This window comes from Panicum virgatum, chromosome 2N (assembly GCF_016808335.1).
Source record: "Panicum virgatum strain AP13 chromosome 2N, P.virgatum_v5, whole genome shotgun sequence".
NCBI classification, from domain to species: domain Eukaryota; kingdom Viridiplantae; phylum Streptophyta; class Magnoliopsida; order Poales; family Poaceae; genus Panicum; species Panicum virgatum.
In genome coordinates, this window is record NC_053146.1 from 64841516 (window position 1) to 64861254 (window position 19739).

Sequence of the window (19739 nt, forward strand, 5' to 3'; positions counted from 1 at the left end):
AGCTCAACTAAATACATTCTAAATTACTAGCATACTACTCCAAATAATGACCTTGGTTGTTTCCTTCCATGATAATTCGATGGATTTCCAATGTGCAGGGTGGGATTCCAGTACTATTTTTTTTTAAAAAAAGGCAGTAGCACTGCTGCATCATATAAGAAGAAGAAGAAGCATTCGTACATAACGCGCCGAAGCGAACACCACTACCACATAAACAACACACACACCAAAACACTACACCACCACAACCTGAGAGAGGAGCCATAAGAAGCCACCCATAAACTGCGCCGTCGTCACCAACACAGTGCCACACCAAAAGTCGCGGCCCGCTGCAAGCCTGAGCGGCAACTCGAACTCCTCCACCATGGGACTATCACCCTCAAACCGCGCACACATGATCGTCGACCCCCTGCTCCAGAGATGTTTCAGCAGAACACTCCCGTCGCAGCGCCGATGGAAAACACTAATCCTGGCGTTGTTGGACTGCCCTTGTTGGACTCAGTCCGAGATCGGGAAAGGCATGCGCGGCCGGCGCACGGTGACGCTCCAGTCACTACGACGGCGCGGCGCGCGCGGTTCCTGCACCGGTAGGCAAGGGAACTTGGGCATGTTGCTTCGTCCAACCATGCAGCATGCATAATCCATTGCTTGGAGATCCTGGAGCGTCAAGTTTTCAAATTCAAAATGCTGGAGCGGCAAAGGGAGTGGTGAACTGGAGAGAAAGCAACCGCCAACCAGGGTCGTCCAAGGGCTTCTTCCTCAGATGGAATCATGGAAAGGCAAACGCAACGGCCAACGGCACAGCGAGGGCGCATGGGCCCGACTCGAGGTCGGCCCACTTAGCTTTGTTTAGTTTTCTTCAAAATTTCAAAACTTTTAAATGTAGTATTAAATGTTTGAAAGAATTTTTGAACACATGCATGAAGTATTAAATGTAGCTAAATAAAATAACTAATTACATAGTTTGTCTGTAATTTGCGAGATGAATCTTTTAAAACTAGTTAATTCATGACGGGACAATAATTACTAAATACAAACAAATGTGCTACAGTATTTTACAGGCTCACTTTTATACAACTAAACAAGGCCTTAGTAATCACCCGCGCCATGGGCCCTCCTCCTCAGTTCCGGGCTTCGAGCCAACCAAATTGTAACTGACAGCCCGGCGATGCCCACTTCCAGGTGGGACCCACGCCCACTCACACTGGCACTGTGACACACCCCAAATGAAGAGGCCAAGAGGGAACGGGACGATAACAAAGGGGAGCGACCGGCCAGCCAAACCCAAACCTGTCCCGTGGCGAGGCGACTGGCGAGTCGTCGGAGCGGACACGGAACTCGCCTTGCTCGCCCCCTTTCGTCTTCCGGTCCGGCGGCCCGTCTCTCCGCCGCGCGATGGCGGCGGCTCCGGCTCCCGCGGCGGCCGCGGCGTCGAGGGCAGCGAGGGTGGGGCTGCTCTACGACGAGCGGATGTGCGCGCACGCGACGCCCGACGGGGAGGAGCACCCAGAGAACCCCGAGCGGCTGCGCGCCATCTGGCGAAAGCTCAACGCCGAGGGCGTCGCGTCCAGGTACGGCGCTAGCCGCTAGTGCCCGCTCGCCCCGTAGAGTTTGTTTTTCAGAGCGGCGTGGTTTTGGTATGGATCGGCGACGGCGAGGAGTGTTCGGCGGCTTCGGTGCGCGCGGTTTGGTCGGATCCTCTGATCCTCTCCCATGATATGAGGGCCTCGGCCTCTGTGTTTTACTCACTTTGCTCATTTTGCTGTTGTTCACCGCTTGTGCCGTGCCCATTTCAATCTGATGAGTGATCTAGTATTTTTGTAAATTAGCTTGGGGCGTGTTGGAGCTCATGATTTCCCCTCTAGGGTTAGGTCTTAAACTGATGTTTCTGATATGCGAAAAAATTGCAAAGTAAAACAAATTGGTGAAACAGTTAGTACAAACAAACAATGCATCAACTCCTTGCCAGAAATTAATGCTTCAATTGTACTCTTACAAATGTAAATCATGAACTTGTTTGGTGCTCGTTATTTTTAAGATGGAGCTCTTGCTTTTAGCCTTAACTTCGATGCTAGTAGAGTTAACCTTAAACGGCAGTATTACAGCTTATGTGCTGTTGATCTGGTTCATCGTTCTGCTTAGCGAGTTAGCATAGTGCTTTTACTTGTATTAAGGATGACAGTGGAGTTCCACAATGATATTGAAACATATTTCTCTTCTAGGTGTGTGGTCCTTAAGGCGAAGGAAGCTGAGGACAAGTATATAGCTTCTGTTCATAGCAATAACCATATAAAGCTGATGAAGGAAATTAGCTCGAAGAAATATGATTCCAGCAGAAACAAGATTGCTAGGAAATATAATTCCATTTACTTCAACAAGGGTTCCTCGGAGTCTGCTGTTCTTGCAGCTGGTTCTGTCATCGAGGTAATTTTACATCTTCATTTCATTCATTCCCTATTTTTCTATAGCTATTCTGTCCCATCTTGTTGTGGGGAAATAACTGAATAGTGGATCAATTGGCAATTAGGTAGCTGAGAAAGTTGCTGCAGGTGAGTTATGTTCTGCTATTGCACTAGTCAGACCTCCAGGCCATCACGCCGAACATGATGAGGCAATGGGATTTTGCCTCTTCAACAATGTGGCAGTCGCAGCTAATTATCTCTTAAATGACAGGGTATGTATTGAAACTTTTATGCTATTTTTTTGGGTTTTGGATCAAAAGGTGTTACCAATATTTGTTGCTTCCAACAAAGAAGCAAGTGCTGTACTTTCTATGCAATCAAATAAGGTGTTTGTTCACTTATGGACTTTGCTCTTTTCTGTTGCAGCCTGATTTAGGTATCAAGAAGATATTGATTGTCGACTGGGATGTTCACCATGGAAATGGCACACAGAAAATGTTTTACAATGATCCACGTGTATTGTTCTTTTCAGTTCACAGGTTTGACAAGACACATAGTTTTTATTTAAACTTCAGGCTAGATTCACTACCATTACAATAGGGGTGCAAATGGGTGACCCTTAGGTGCACCTCCAACCCTCCTTATTTCAAATATTGTACTACTTCTCCAAACTGGGATCCCATTTTGGAGAAGTAGTACAATATTTGAACTAAGGAGGGTTGGCGGTGCACCTAAGGGTCACTCATTTGCAACCTTACATTACAATATGATCTTAGCAAAGTTATGGCAGTTGTTTAATCTTTTTCTTGGAGAGTTATTGGTCTTGGAACGGCCGTAGTATCCGTATCCTGTTTTACTTTCCATGCAAACAATGGATACATGCCGTTAATAGAGAATTTTTAACCTCAAATTATTATCTACATGATATAAACAACGTCGTTCGAGGTAGAGCAAGCTGGCGGTATTTTGATGCTATTTGATTGTATGTTGTAATAGAGTGTGATTTTGTTCTTGTGTTCCACAAATTCACCTTGTTCATTACTCGTCCTTTACAACATGAAAATATCAATCATATTCTTGTATCACTACAAGAGTTAGTTGCGCTGGCTAGCAGTTTTACAATATCAAAATTCTTCACCCTAATTCATTTGTAAAACATATTGTGCCATGGAACCCATTTACCAAACACTTTGGCCATCAGAACTTGAAAAAATATGGTCTCTTCTTTTTAGCTCGCTATAGTATTACTGTGGTTGATTTTCATAAATTGTAAAGATAAAAACCCTTTTCTTACCTTTTGGTCTAATGCATTTTTATATCTAGCTTAATGAAGCCATAATAAAATATTTATTGTTCTAGTGTTTGTTCTGTAGATTTGATTATGGAAGCTTCTATCCTGCTGAAGGGGATGCTTCTCATTGTTTCATTGGAGAAGAAGCTGGTAAAGGGTATAACATTAATGTTCCTTGGGAGCATGGGAAGTGTGGTGATGCCGATTATGTTGCTGCATGGGACCACATATTGCTTCCTGTCGCTGAAGCCTTTGACCCTGATATAATACTGGTATCGGCTGGGTTTGATGCAGGTATATAGATGGAAAATTCTTTGGAACCCTTTTATTTAGTTAACATCGTTACTTTAAGTATTTATATAAATCAAGTAACAAAATTGTAGAGAGGTAGAGATTGGGGAAACACCGCACACCCTATCTGGGGGGGTGACCTTTCATATATATAGCCGAGATGGCTTAATGTACAAGTAAGAGTCTACAAGACTTGGAGTACAAGACAAGTCAGCTATACATATCTCTAATACCCTCCCGCAGTCGAAGCGGGAGGATCCCGGACACAAAGACTGGACCTAAAATCAGTGAACAACTGTACAGGCAAGCCTTTCGTCATGATGTCCGTGAACTGATGTGAAGATGGAACATGGAGCACCCGAACCTGTCCCAAAGACACCTTGTCGCGGACAAAGTGGATATCAATCTCTATATGTTTCGTTCGACGATGATGAATAGGATTAGCCGTCATATACACAGCACTGACGTTGTCGCAGTAAACGATCGTCGCCGAAGACAAGGGCGCATGGAGCACCTGAAGGAGCTGACGGAGCCAACAAGACTCAGCCACAGCATGTGCAACAGCACGGTACTCAGCCTCTGCGCTAGAGCGGGAAACTGTGGTTTGGCGTTTGGATGACCAAGACACCAGATTGTCGCCGAGGAAGATGCAGTAGCCTGAAGTAGACCGCCGGGAATCAGGACAGCCAGCCCAATCCGCATCAGAGTAAGCTGTGAGGCGATCAACTGGTCCAGTGCCAATGTGAAGACCAGTAGATAGTGTACCCTTCACGTAGCGCAAGATCCGCTTGATCATTGCAAGATGAGGCTCGCGGGGATCATGCATGAAGAGGCACACCTGCTGAACAGCGTAGGCGATGTCGGGGCGAGTCAGTGTGAGATACTGAAGAGCACCGGCGAGACTCCGGTACTGCGAAGCATCCTCAACAGGGTCGCCGTCTGTGGCAGATAGCTTGGCTCGAGTGTCAACAGGTGTCGCTGTAGAGTGACACTCAGCCATGCCAGCACGCTGAAGAAGATCCACTGCATACTGTCGTTGAGACAAATGGAGGCCATCAGTAGAACGAGTGACAGAGATCCCGAGGAAGTGATGAAGGTCCCCCAGATCTGTCATGGCGAACTCCGAGTGCAGGCGCTCGGTGATACGGTGAAGTAGATCAGCCGAGGATGTCGTGAGGACGATGTCATCAACGTAGAGTAGCAGGTAGGCGACGTGACCGCCCTCTTTGTAGACAAAGAGAGAGGTGTCCGTGACCGAGGCGACGAAGCCCAGGGTGCGGATGTGGCTGGCGAAGCGCTGGTACCACGCCCGAGGGGCCTGCTTGAGTCCATACAAGGACTTCTGCAGCAAGCAGACATGATCTGGCGTAGTTGGGTCGACAAAACCAGGCGGCGGCTGGCAGTAGACCGTCTCCTCCGGATGGCCATGAAGAAAAGTATTCTTCACGTCGAGCTGATGGATGGGCCAGGAGCGAGAGACGGCGAGGCTGAGGATAACCCGTATCGTGGCCGGTTTGACAACCGGACTGAAGGTCTCGTCGTAGTCGATGCCGTGCTGCTGCGAGAACCCGCGAACAACCCACCGGGCCTTGTGTCGAGCGAGGGAGCCGTCGGAGTGGTACTTGTGCTTGAAGATCCACTTGCCGGAGACGACATTAGCGCGAGGCGGTCGAGGAACAAGCCGCCAGGTGCTGTTGTCGATGAGCGCCTTGTACTCGTCAACCATCGCAGCGCGCCAATTTGGGTCGGCTAGTGCGCTGCGATAGTTAGCCGGGAGGGGGGAGGCGGTAGTCGATGAAGTCGCCGAGAAACCCAGCCGGTCTGGTGGTGGCGGAAGTGAGCCCGTCTGAGCTCGAGTTACCGGACGAGACGAAGCTGGCGCGCGCGGCACCGTGACCCGTGGCGGCCCTGTGGAGGGTTGCGCATGGGGTATCGGAGACGTCATGAGCCGGGGCGGAGTCGGCGGCACTGGCCCATGGAAGTGCGCTGGTGGACGCCGAATGTAGACGCGAAGGGGGCGGTGAAGACCGCGGGCAGTAGCCAGCTGGTGGCCGGCCGTGGAGTGTGGAGCTCCGGTCGGTGCCGACGGGGTACCGGCAGGGGCCGGCTGAGGTGTGCCGGGGGCCTCAGCAGGCCGAGGGGGGCGCCGGAGGTGCACCAGCAGGTGCCATCGGGGTGTGACGGAGTGGACCATGCCAAATAATGGCAGGGTCCAGGTCGGTCAGGTCCGGCTGGCTGGTGGAAGCAGACCGCGTTCGCTCAACGTCTGAGGACGGAGCTGGCGCGGGAGGACGACCCTGCACAAGGAAGTCAAGTGATTCCGTAGGCAGCTTCGCAGCCGCAAACGGAAAATTAGTTTCATCAAACTTGACGTGTCGAGAGATGATCACCCTACGAGTGGAGAGATCGAGACACCGGTAACCCTTCTGAGAAGAGGGGTAACCGATGTAACCGATGAACGCGCAGGCTGATGAACGAGGAGCTAATTTGTGAGATGTCGTGGCACTTAGGTTAGGATAGCACAGACAGCCGAAGACACGAAGTGTGGAGTAATCTGTCATCTTGTGATATAGCCGATGATAGGGAATGTCATTGTTGATGGACGTGGAGGGGCGCCGGTTGAGCAGAACGACGGCGGTCGCCAAAGCTTCTGCCCAATAGGTGGGAGGCATGGCGGCATGGATCAGGAGGGTGCGAACCATAGTCACAGAATTCGGGGTCGATGCCTCGTCCCTCGACCCGGGAACGTCGTTCCGATTCGAGGGTCGGGGTCGAAGAGGGTCAGTGTCCCATTCAAGGTTGGATCGTGTCCCGGTTTGAAAGGGGTCGCAGCCCCATTGCTAGCAGATTTAGTTGGGATAAGGAGGTTAAGGACAGTGGATTGGTGTGGTTTTTGTTAGACAATGAGCTGAGTACGTGTAGCATGGTCTAAATGTACTCTTTTATATGTTTCTTATATGCTTGTGCAGATTAGTTTCTTCATTAGTAGCACATATATAATTTTTGTCTTTATCGACCCGAAGATATCGACCCCGATGAATCAGGGTCACGTCCCACATAATAATTTATCGTTCCATAGATGTATACCCACTTCGTACCACAATTTTATAAAATGACGACCCTCGACCCCGTTCCTCGTCCCGGTCGACCCAGGAACTTTGTGACTATGGTGCGAACTGTATTGTTCAAGGTGCGCAGCATGCGTTCGGCCTTGCCATTCTGAGTGGAGGTGTAAGGGCACGAGGTGCGGAGTAGGATGCCACGTGCAGCGAGGAACGTAGCAGTGGCATTGTTGACGAACTCTGCGCCGTTATCTGCCTGAAAGCATCGAATAGGTAGGCTAAACTGAGTGTGAGCGTAAGCAACAAAATTGACAATATGAGTATGAACCTCTGATTTCTGCCTAAGAGGGAACGTCCAACAATAGTGACTGAAATCATCGACTATCACAAGATAATATTTAAAACCAGAAATACTAAGCACTGGAGATGTCCAAACATCACAATGGACGAGTTCAAAAGAAGCTGAAGTGCTAGACGATGAACTAGTAAAAGGCAATCTAAAGTGTTTGCCAAGCTGGCAAGCATGACAAAGGCCACGAGTAGTATGTTTACATGAAATAGCTGATATCTTATTAAGGGAAGCTATGGCGGCGGGCGCAGGATGACCGAGACGTGAGTGCCACAGGGAGGCAAAGGCAGCGGCGAGATGACATGCAGCTGGGGGTGAAACGAAGGGGATGGTGTAGAGATCCCCATCGCTATTGCAGCGAAGAATCACGGTCCTAGTCTTCGGGTCCTTGACAGAAAAGCCAAAAGCATCAAACTCAATAGAACAGTTATTGTCGCGAGTGAGTTGACGAACAGATAGCAAGTTACGAACAAGATGCGGAGCGACAAGAACATTATTGAGTTGAAAAGTATGATCAGCTATGGATAGGGTAGAAGTGCCACGACTACAAATTGGTATGGAAGAACCATTGCCGACAGTAATGTAGGACGGCGAATGGGGAAGGCGGGAGAGAAGGATACCGTCATTGGAGGACATGTGCGATGTCGCTCCGGTGTCGAGCACCCATGGGTTGGTGCCCTGAAGAGCCATCTGGTTCAGGGCGGCGATGAGACCCGCCTGGTCCCAGCCACCTGGCGCAGGGTAGCTGGCGGGCGCAGGCGCAGGGGACGAGACCTGCGGCGGCGCGAAGGCAGTATGTGCCTGCGGAAGGGGCGCCATGGGAGGGCGCCACTGCTGCTGTGGGCCCCAGGCCCACGGGTTGAAGCAAACCCATGGGCCAGCGGGCTGGACTCTAGGGCGCGGTCCCGCCTGGGAACCCTGGCCCGACTGCTGCTGCTGTTTGCGACCGCCACCACCGTTGTTGCCTCTACCGCCTCTGCCCTTGCCTTTGCCCTTGCCACCGCCGCAGGGCTGAGAAGCCGGCGAGGATGACGAGCGGCAGGATGTAGAGGTACAAGCCGCCGTCGTGGAGGCAGCGAGGGCGGTGTTGGAGGAGACCTTGCTGTCGTTGGCGAGGCGGAGTTCCTTCAGGCGGAGCATGTTGACCGCCTCGGTGATGGACGACAGGGGCCTCGTGTTGGCGATGATGTCGGCGGTGTTGGCGAGGTGCGGGTTGAGGCCGTTCAGCAGATTGAGCACCAGCTGGCGATCGAGGATGGGGGTGGCCGACGTCGCGAAGGCCGTCGGTAGTCTGCTTTAGCTGCGAAGCATAGGCCTCGATGGTGAGGTCACCTTGGGCCAAGGAGGCGAACTCCTGGTTCAGGATGACGGAACGCGGCTCCTGGTTCGCCTAGAACAGATCGCGGATGGCCGTGTAGAGGGCACGAGCGGTCTGATCTGGCACCATGGCAAGGTCAAGGACGCCATCGGAGACGGAGCCGTACATCCAGCTGCGCACACAAGCGTCCGGCTGATTCCAGGTGGGATCAGTCGGACGGGACGCGATGGTGCCGTCGATGTGACCTAGAAGGCCAAACTTGCCGCACATGGCGGTGAAGAAGGCGTTCCACTTGTTGTAGTTCGGCAGCCGGAGGTCGAGCTCGATGGGGACGTGGGTCTTGACGTTGACGGAGGCATACGGGTTGATGAAGACCGGGAAGACGGAGTTGGAGGTGCCGGGCGTCGTGCCGATGCCGGAGCTAGGGCTGGATGCCGATGAGGTGGAGGAGTCCGTCGACATGGCGCTGGATCAGAAGATCGGCGCCAAGGGGGAGGTGGCGGCGTGGCCTGGGGGCGGCGCGGCCTGAGGGTAGCGCGGCTAGAGAAGCGGCGCGGTCAGGGGTGGCACAACCAGGGAGGGCTGCGCGGCCGGGTGGGGCGGTGGACGTGCGGGCCGAGTGGCGGCGCATGGGAATTAGGGCAGCAGAAGGTTTGGGAGCCAGGAAGGTAGGGCCCAGACTCGTGATACCATGTAGAGAGGTAGAGATTGGGGAAACACCGCACACCCTATCTGGGTGCCTGACCTTTCATATATATAGCCGAGACGGCTTGATGTACAAGTAAGAGTCTACAAGACTTGGAGTACAAGACAAGTCAGCTATACATATCTCTAATAAAAATAATAGCAAAGTATTTATATAAATCAAGTAACATTATAACAAGCTGTAGTTTCTCTATCTAAGAACTGCGCAGACTAGTCCAACTTTTCTATCTGATTATGTTGTCTTGCATAATAAGTGAGATTTCTGCTGAGGAATTTATAAAATCTTGGGAACCTTTTCTTTTGGTATTTAATTCTGGATATACACTATATTAGAATCTATACTTTTGGTGCATCTATGTGGTAGATCATATCTGTTCTTAGTGTTCATTGGTTTGAAACTCTGCTCTCTTTTTGTTCTATGGTTTTAGCATTGGGTGACCCTCTCGGTGGTTGCTGCATCACACCGAATGGATATGCACTACTACTAACAAAGGTATGCAATTGCAGGGGGGGGAAGGAACTTTTAATCAGATTTCACCATATCATGAACTTCCCTGTCTTAAAAGAAGTCAATAATCTTGCTTGAACTTTCAAGCAAGTCCGGATGAACTGGAATAGATTAGATGGATCAAAGTTGTCTAAAGCTCTAACATGGTAACTTTAATGCCTGTTAGACGATTTTCATTTGATCCCTTCCATCTATCTAGTGTTTCCTCTATACATCTTGGGCTTTCTACTGCTCTGATCAACACTAGTGCTTATCATGCAAAGCCTATACAAAAGAACCTTTTTAAAAAAATCCATTGCCTGCTCTTATTATTTACTCTGCCAAATCCTGCAGCTATTAGGGTTTGCTAAAGGAAGGATAGTGATGGCCCTTGAAGGAGGTTATAATCTTAGGTCCATAGCAAATTCTGTTTTTGCTTGTGCAAAAGTTCTCTTGGGAGACAAATTCACATTCAGCTCTCCAGAGATGCAGCCATTTGAATCTACATGGAGAATTATACAAGCGGTAATGGTCTGCATGCGCTATTGCTGTCTAGCTCTTTACTTTCTATGGACATCTATAGTCACATGCTTTGTCTTTTGAACTTCCTAACTAGGTACGCAATGAATTGAAAACATGCTGGCCTGTTTTGAGTAGCAAGCTACCAGAGAATTTATCATTGAGGGTTAAGCCTTTACCAAGTGAGGTATATTTTCCCTTCCTGATTTTCATACCTGGAGACATGGACTTGGAGCTCTGTTTGTTTCAAGGATTATGACTTGTGCTTTGTTGCCTGTGTGGCCATAGGATTATGAATTGTTCTTTGGTGTAAGTGATGTGTATCTCGTAGCTTTAATTAAGCTATATTTTCTGGTAACTTGACCCTATTTCCCCAGAATTTTTTTCTAGAGATCTGTTGTCGAAATAGTTCCAGCTTTTACCCCCCATTGCCAGGTCAGAATTTTCAGTTCAGTGTTTAATACAGTATCATTGTGCAGTTCAATTAACTCAAAAGGTGAATGCATGAAATTGAACTGTGCCAACTGTGTTAAGAAGCTCAGTTTATAAGCTATTACATGTTATCTTTTTTAGAACAATGAACTATTTAAGAAAAAAGATATTTCCCTATCAGCCAATAAATGATTGTGAATTTCCAGTGTGATGGTAGTAAATGTGAGATTGTGATAGCCCTCTGTGTATTGCTGACAATGTGAGCCCAAACTCACATGCTACACCATTGAGGTATCCATTAAAAATGCTGTTAAATGCTTCATGTGTATTGCCATATCCTAACTCCTGAGATGCCTTGCTGGTATAAAACACATGTGAGTTACAAGCCCTGATATCTGTAACACCTTGGGTTATTTACCCCTTTTTTCTTCTTAATATATTGATATGCGGCTTTCCTGTACGTTCGAGAAAAAAAGTTACATTGCTCAGTTTATTGATATTTTTATCTAAAAATATCTTGTGTTGATGATACTACATTTGATTTATCATTTATGTGGCATGTTGCATTGAGACTTGCTGAAAATTGAGATAAAAATCATAGACAAAATAATCCAATAGTCAGGCTTGAATAATTTTCCTTAGTGTTTCCTTATGGCAATGAACAGCTCTACGCTTCCTCTGATTCTGAGCCTGACGGTGAAGATGTCGATGAGCTCTCTGGTGCTGTTTCATCTGTCAATGTCATCCAATTTGCTGATGATGCTATAAGTGATCACCTCTCAAAAATGAAACTTGATGAAGAAAACCTTGCGGTGAAGACTGCCTCAAGTTGCTCAACAGTAGAACATCATCCAACTGATTTAGTAGAGGTAGATAAAGATGGATCTGTGGTACTGTCCAAAAGAATATCTGATTTTTCTCTCGCTTGGCGATCAGATTTATCAAGAACTCATGTCTGGTATGCCAGCTTTGGTTCAAACATGTGGAAGCCAAGGTTTCTATGCTATATTCAAGGGGGGAAGGTAAAGTTCAAAACTCAATGTTTTCGCAAGGACCAACGAGCATTTGTCCCTTTGATCAGTATGTTCTATTTGTTAGATGTTCACTGCCTTTGTGACCTCCATGGTTCTTTTGGTATATATCTTGGTACTTGAGGAATACACTAGTTTCCAATTTTTCTGTCAATACAGTCCTTGATCTTTCTATATTATAAGCAGTATGCTTTCAATGATAAATTTGCTATTCTTTTTTATCTTTGACAGGCTGATGGTATGAGTATACCGTGCTGTGGATCACGTGACACAAGCCCACCGAGAGGAACCATGTGGAAGACTGTGCCTCATAGACTGCTTTTCGGTAGATCATCTACCCCTTGCTGGGGAACTGGCGGTGTTGCTTTCCTCAACCCTGAGATAAACTACAACGAGAAGTCTTATGTCTGCATGTACAAAATAACGTATGCATTTTACATGTACATGTTATTTACCTTTGATTTCAGGCAGGGTGGCATTCTGTAGGCACCCCACATCTCATCTAATTTGCCCCTCTTCAACAGGCTGGAGCAGTTCAATGATATCTTGTTTCAAGAGAATCGTTTAGTGCTGGAGGATGGCAAAAATGGAAATGTTGTGTATCCTGACTCTCCTTTGATTGGTTTATCTGAAGTGGAGTTTATGTCTACCAACAAAGCTATTCATCTTGAACCTATCAAGGTTTGATTTGCTTGTTCCACTTCGACAATTGTACCCTTCCCTTTGTATATAATTTTATATGCTTCTAAATGAGATTAAATTACATTGTGCTGTTGAGCACATCACTCCTAAACATATGTCGGCTGACTGCTGTTCCAAGTGCTAATTGATTAATGGCATGTCCTTTCCCCATAGTGACATAATTACTTTTACCTTGAGGTTTCCTTCATCTGAGGCTGATGCTTGTATGAACTTTTAATTTTGATCTGTTACCAAGGAGCCAGGACCCACCTCTTTCGGTATTCAAGTTCATCTTGGCTTAGAAATGCTTGTATGGCCAGGTCACATGGGAGCCAAAAGGCCTGTTTAGACTACTTTGTTGTCATATTTGATTTGAATCTCTGCTTACATGTAAACAACTTATAAAAGAAATTCTGATTTTAGTAAGCTAATATTGACTATTGTATACATAAATAACAGTTCCATCTCATCAATGGACAAATTTGAAACTCAGCCGTACGAGCATAATTCTGACACTATATTATTTCCGTTCCATTATCTACGTGACATATTAAGTTTCAAAATTTCTGGAATATAGGTAATATCTAATGTAAAGATTGGGATATCTCTGAGGAGTTAGCTTTGGATAGGAGCGCTTTGAGACTAGCTATCAACGTGCCTGAACCATGACATTTGTGTCTTTTGGGTTTCATCTCTAGCCTACCCCAACTCGCTTGGGACAAAATGCTTTGTTGTTGTTGTTGTTGTTGTTGTTGTATAGGTAATATCTAATGGATGGATTTCTTTCAGGATAGCTGGTACTCCAATGTACTTTATCTTGGGGATGAGGATGAGCTTCCAACTCTTACTATGACGTGAGTTTTTTTTTTGTACTCATTATTATGTCATGATGAACTAATTTTCTTCGGTCTCTGCAGGTGCCCCTCATCAGATATTGAGCGGTACAAATCTGGTGAGCTGCCTCTATCGCCTCCATCAAAGACCTATGCAGCCACTCTGATAAAGGGACTAGTGGAAGGGGAGCAACTGGATGCGGATGGAGCTGCCAACTACATCAATGCTGCTGCTGCAAGAGGCTTGTGAAGGCTGCTTCAGCGTGGACTCTGTACAGCCACTCAGCCAGTAGGGTATAGAAGGATATGGTATTTTGTTAGCGTGTGAGGACACCGATTGAGGACCAGGAGTGCTGTCCAGGCTTCATTCTCCTCAAATGCTGAGAATCTGGATCCCATTTAAATTGGGCAGGGTCGTTAAACCTTGCCCTAGCTTGATCATTGGTGATCTCCCCTGATAGGTTAATTGGACGGGAGAAACACTAGCTGCGTTGGGGGTGGAGCAGCTGTATCTGTGACCTGTGAGTCGCAACAGGTACTGCGCTGATGCTTTTGTTTGATATGGTTTTCTGGTGATGTTATTATTACTTGCACCACTACTGCCATCTGACTTGTAGGGAATTGTTTTGGTGGTGGTGATCCTGCTGTTGTGGCACCGCGCATAGCGCTCCGGAGTGGCTCGCTGGCCGCAAGGCTTGCAAAGTGCAGGGGCACCGTCGTTGCCTTTTTTTTTTTGAAAGATTACCGTCGTTGCCTCGTTGGTTTGTCCTTAGTTTGTCAGACAGGGACACTGCCGGCGCCCTCGGAATCAGCGATGCGGCATGTTCTACGGCAAAACGATTACGCCCACGAGGCCACGAACGATTACAAAAATAGAGTAATACAGTATTTAAATGATATATAAAAAAATACGTTAGAAGGAGGGTAACTAACTGAGCAACGGCGTTGCCCAAGGGTAACCAACTGAGCAACGGCGTTGCCCATTCTTAACTCCGAGGCGCCACGGTTGTTCCTCCGTGTGCAACAATGTACCATGTTCCATATGAATTCCACATGGTCCTTCTCCACACCTTTGCGCGTAATGTAACAATGCGCAGGCTTAGAACATCTTTGCTAGCATCATTTTTACTCTCGGAAGAGGATTTAACCACCGCTTTCTTCACAAAAAAGCATGGAACTCCAACCAATATGGAAAGAAAAACATCACATAACGTGTCTGGAAACAGAATGCAAAAAACTAAAGCAGCGTGTGCTCTATGCCTCTATTATAACCCTAATAAGCTCAGGCAAAGTTTTTATTTCCTCTATCACTTTGGCTGATCCGATGAAGCTAGGATAAACAAAAGATCTGCAGCAACGTGCGAGATGAAAGGATGCAACATTCTCATCTATCCTCTGACGCTTCCTTGGAGTCAAAGTAGTCGTCACCCAGCAGGTCGTCTTGGCCATTGTACTGCGGCTTGTTAGCCCCATAGCCTGTAGCCCCGCCACCAGAAAATCCTCCAGCACCGCTGTGGCCACTGTAGCTGCCACTAGTCACATTTCGAGCAAAGTTGCTACCACTAGTCGGAGTCCCAGAAAAGTTGTTATTGCCGTTGTTGGGACCAACAGCAGCACCGAAACCTCCATTACCGAAACCGCCACCATATTCACCAAAGCTTCCGCCACCAGGAGCTCCACTGTTGTAGTTGCCTGCACCATAGGTGTCCGGAGAACTGTATCCACCAGTGCTTCCACCAGGATTGCTAGTGGTACCGAAGCTTCCACCGCTTCCATATCCACCACCAGAAACACTGTTGAAGTTGCTAGCATAACCGCCACTGGTAGCTCCATCACTGTAACCACCATTTCCGGCATATCCACCACCAGAAGCATTGTTGTAGTTGCTACCATAGCCGCTGCCGCCACCAGCTCGATCACCATATCCACTGCTGCCGGCATACATACTGCTGCTACCACCATACCCCCCAGAGCTATATCCACCACCAGCGCCATACCCCCCAGAACTATATCCACTGCCAGCGCCATACCCACCAGTAGCATATCCACCTCCACCACCATAACCACCACCTCCACGTATTCCACCAGCACGGTCATTGGCATGGGTTACCTTTACAGGACGTCCTTGAAGTTCCTGTATCAGATTAAATAGTATCAACGTTTTGCAAACAAACTAACTATTTGCTTCAGGAACCAGCATGCTTATTAGCGACAAAATACCCAACATGGAACTATAATAACTTTTCAAATCACTTGTGATGTGAAAATGGTAAAATGTATTTCATTTTGTAAATTCCTGAGTAATATGGACAGGATTTGGCAGAGTCCCAACTTATGTATTCTAGAGTAATGATGGCTGGATATGGGTTTGTAAGACAATATGAAGTGTTTTTAGTCCAAAATGGAAACGAGACAGCTCACCCAAAATTACCCTACTCTTCCACCAACTCCAGCTCCACTGCGCCAATAATTCTTGGAGCTGCAGTTCTCCCAAATAGGCCCAGTTATTTTAAGCTAAGCTATTTCCTAAGCACAACACAAAACAACCAAATAGTAACAATTTGTGGTATATCTTATAGGCTGCTCTGGTCTCCAACTCGTTTAGACGTTTAGTGCTTACCAACTTGATTGTTGAATTGAATCAGAAACAAAAGATAAATACCTTAAGATTTGTTGCAACAATATATTTCCAATTTATACACCAAAACTCTGTAAAAGCGTTATGTAATACTATCCAGAGAATATTTTGGTTACGACAATTGCGTGTGTATGTGGTGCCATCGTTGAACAACAGGAGAAAAACAACATTGTCCAAGATCGTAACCGGCTAAAAAAATAATGGCTAGCCTTAGCTTGTTTCCATTCTAGTGCGCATCAAGTGGAGATAAACTGCAAAATAGTTGGGGCCTGGGAGTTATTAAAGTATAATAAGAGATGTTGAAATTCACAATTCAGAAGTTCCATCAGTGCCAGTTCTCAGGACACTGTGCCTGATCAGTGACAAGAACCCATTTTAAGCTGACAGGAAACACCACAACTGCAATGCCTATCTGACCTGATAGAAAATGTACACTTTAGGTGCTATACCTTAAGTGAAACCATGGAACATAAAGGCTAGTTTGGGATGACCATTACAAATAAAGCAATTCAAAGAATATACAATAAAATAATAGACACGATGGACTGATGGCATACCTTGCCATCCATGGCAGTAATTGCAGCTGAGGCTTCTTCGCTGGATGTATAAGTTACAAATCCAAATCCCCTTGAGCGGCCGGATTCCCGATCAGTGATGATTCGGGCTGAATGCAATACCGGAATAGAGAAGTGTTAGACAGAAAGAAAGATGCCCACAAAGAAATATGAACCAAATTAATTTGACATACAACCTTCAAGTACATCCCCATATTTTGAAAACTCATTCTTCAGAGTGGTTTCCTCTATGGCATATGGAAGCCCTACAAGCAGGTTGATTAGAAACAGGATTAGATACCCAGACAGCATAAAAGAATCCTATTCCTATATCCAGAAGGTCCCAGAGGAGAATAAAATTGATCTGAACATACCTGCAACAAAAAGTTTTGAAGAGGACATGCATCTTACTGCGTGAAGCAGAGGCGAGTTAGGCACTGAAGTTCTCCTGAGCACATTTCCAATCCTACTTGTGAAAGCCATGGCCCCAATTCCTCGCTGGAAACCAAGCACAGGCACTGAATCTGGTCAGCTGTCAGACACAAACTACAGCTGCTTATGCAAATATCAAACCGAGAATGAAAAAAAAGGGTGTAAACTTTAATGGGAGGATTAAAAGATCCAAAAGTTAGATATATACCATCGGACCCACATGTCATTGACTCATGTGAACCCCACATGTTAGTGAGATAACGATGGTATATATCTAACTTTGTGATCTTTTAATGGTACAGATCCAAATTTTATGGGTTATTGTATCTACTCTATTACCACGATTAGGGGTTTCCATTCCCCAGAGCCCAGAAGCCCCCACCATCAAAAAGAAAACGGAAAAAAGAAGCACCCACACGCACAAGCAAAAATAAATAAATAAATCAGGTACTACAATGCACAATCAAGAGTATTGCAGAACCTGAAATCGACTCGATTTTCGCACTTATTATACACCTAACGCGCTAGAAGCACCGGTAAACATCACAGAACTAATAACAGCCCGCCCCAAAGCACGAAGCAAAACCTGAAGCACACGCCTCGAATCAACGCAATTCCGCGGCAGAAACAAGCGACAGAGCTTATCGCGGCTACTACTCTGATGATCGGAGCAAGGATCTCGTTACCTCCGGAATAGATGCTTCGCCAGGCGCGATCGCCGCCTCAGGCTCGCGGTTGCGAAGCGGTGGCTTCTGAAATCCCCCCTCTCCCAAAACCCTAAAACGGCTACACCCAACACCCGAATGGCCTCCAGGGTTTAGTCGCTAGGTGGGGGAACTCTCCCAAAACGTCGAAAGAACTGGCTGGCAGGGCCCAGGGAGCATATTGACGGACGGCCCAACTTAAGCCCGCATCGCACACCCAGGAGACCAGCAGGACGCAGCTTTAAAACGAGCTGCACGACTTCTCCTCGCACCACAATATATTTTTCAGCACTACAAGCGCCGGGACATCCTATCATAATATTTTTCATGGCACACTCCATAGTAATATTGATAAATAACAGTTGCAATATTAAAAATTACCAGTTGTAATATCAAAATAATATGTATACAAATGACTCTGAGTCTCTAACATATGATTTAAGATCGGAAAATTCTCGCCGCAACATTAACACCCTATTTATGCAACATCCATTGCAACACATAAAGAGACAAAAATTACAACACCAGTACTTATCTCTAGCAACATATTTCAAGCCTCGGAAGATAAATAGATATAGCCATAGCATTACCTTTTTTTTTCAGTCACGTTAAGCGCGACTAGACAGGAGCTGGACGACTGGATGGATACGCTTGCGGAAAGAAAGGCGAGCCTTTTTCCGGCTCCCTCCGTTGTTGGTGCCTGCTCACCCCCACTTCGGTGTGGCTCGGTCTTGTTTATTTCAAAGCGGACAGCCGATTCGGCAGGACGCAGCGCGTCACGAGCCGCGCGACCCTTATCTGGCCGTCACCAGCGACAAAGCACGCGACCTAACTCCAGACCCATTTTACCCGTCCGTCCATGAGTCCCTGACCAACTTGCAAGTTGCACGGCATGCTACGCTCGAAACGACGAATCTTCGCAGTCCCGTCAGGAAAAAGGCGCTGGAACACCAACGAGCTCGCAGTGGCAGCCGCACGGAAACCACGGCGGATCGCGAGTTTGTAGCGTGCAAGAATGGACGAGATCTCTGTCTGGGACTGGTTTTTCAGCTACTCCTACGTGGGGGGGGAGAGAGAGAGAGGAGGGAGCCCCAAGTGCTGGGCTGCCGGCACGCTTCGAAACAGGGCGTGCTCTCTCCGGCTGCCGTCGCGCACGTGGAACGGAACGAGGCCACCGTTTCCTGCCGTCGGCGACACACGACAACCTAACACGCAACCGTCGGAAAAGTTGACACGACGGCGCCCTTTTCCCCCTCGACCCGACTCCTCCGCCCGTTCCGTCCACCGGCGGGCCACACTCGCCGTGCCGTGCCGGCTGCCCCCGCCCGGGCCACGCGGCCACGCCACGCCCCCACTAGCCCAACCCACTACCGCGTCCGCATGCGGCCGCCGCCGTCCCCCGCTTTGACCGCGCCCCGGCGGCACGTTGACGGCTGCTGGGCCCCGGGTCCTTTCCTACCCGCCGCTGGCGCCCCCGAGCGACGCTGACAGGTGGGTCCCGTCCTCCACCGCGGTGGTCCCGTCCTCGCCTCGCCTCGGCGGGGGCACGGGGGGCCGCGTCGCTTTCGGAATTCCGAACCCCCGCCGCGGAAAGCAACGGGTGGGATTGGGAAGGGGCGCGCCCGGGCGCACGGGGGCGCGTACCCGCCCGCCGCCGCGCGAACGGGGATGCGTGGGTGCGCGGGGGAGCCGGTGTGAAAAGCGACAGTGGAAAGCAGAGGCCGCCGAGGCGGGGCGGGGGGTGGCCGGGTGGTGGATGGAGCGGGGAAAAGCAAAGCGTGGGAGGGGAGAGGGGGCCTTTTCGCTCTCCACACCGCCTTTTCGCGAAATTGCACGCGGCCGCGCTGGTCGTGTGCTCTCTCTCGGAGCGCCCCCAGTGGGGTTTTGCGGACGGGCTCCTCGCGTTGTAAAGTATTTGCACGACAAGCGGGGATTACCGGTGCTGCAAGTGAAGTGACGGAGCTGTTCATTCTCATTGCCTCTTTTGAGCCCGCAAGATCTATATGTGTA

The 19739-nt window shown here is 48.1% G+C and overlaps 2 protein-coding genes across 5 annotated transcripts; one reads left to right on the forward strand and one right to left on the reverse strand.

The window, feature by feature from the left end:
• The first annotated feature begins 1257 nt into the window (after window positions 1-1257).
• Window positions 1258-14000, forward strand: LOC120658519 (histone deacetylase 5-like). Of its 3 annotated transcripts, XM_039936768.1 has the most exons (13): window positions 1258-1571; window positions 2223-2424; window positions 2528-2674; window positions 2829-2941; window positions 3776-3987; window positions 9847-9911; window positions 10260-10430; window positions 10522-10611; window positions 11522-11878; window positions 12119-12312; window positions 12412-12568; window positions 13358-13422; window positions 13486-14000. In XM_039936768.1, exons 1-13 carry the CDS (start codon window positions 1396-1398, stop codon window positions 13649-13651), a joined length of 2115 nt encoding a protein of 704 aa, XP_039792702.1. In that variant the 5' UTR covers window positions 1258-1395; the 3' UTR covers window positions 13652-14000. The 3 variants fall into 3 exon arrangements, with proteins under 3 accessions (XP_039792702.1, XP_039792704.1, XP_039792703.1); XM_039936770.1 differs by lacking the exon at window positions 13358-13422 and having other exon boundaries at window positions 13486-13994; XM_039936769.1 differs by lacking the exons at window positions 13358-13422; window positions 13486-14000 and adding an exon at window positions 13146-13302.
• Window positions 14001-14465: 465 nt separating this feature from the next.
• On the reverse strand, window positions 14466-17880 carry LOC120658574 (glycine-rich RNA-binding protein 3, mitochondrial-like). Of its 2 annotated transcripts, none has more exons than XM_039936843.1 (5): window positions 17712-17880; window positions 16968-17125; window positions 16791-16859; window positions 16597-16703; window positions 14466-15535 (listed from the first exon to the last, which is right to left on the reverse strand). In XM_039936843.1, exons 2-5 carry the CDS (start codon window positions 17074-17076, stop codon window positions 14786-14788), a joined length of 1035 nt encoding a protein of 344 aa, XP_039792777.1. In that variant the 5' UTR covers window positions 17077-17125; window positions 17712-17880; the 3' UTR covers window positions 14466-14785. The 2 variants fall into 2 exon arrangements, with proteins under 2 accessions (XP_039792777.1, XP_039792776.1); XM_039936842.1 differs by having other exon boundaries at window positions 16968-17091; window positions 17712-17878.
• Window positions 17881-19739: the final 1859 nt, after the last annotated feature.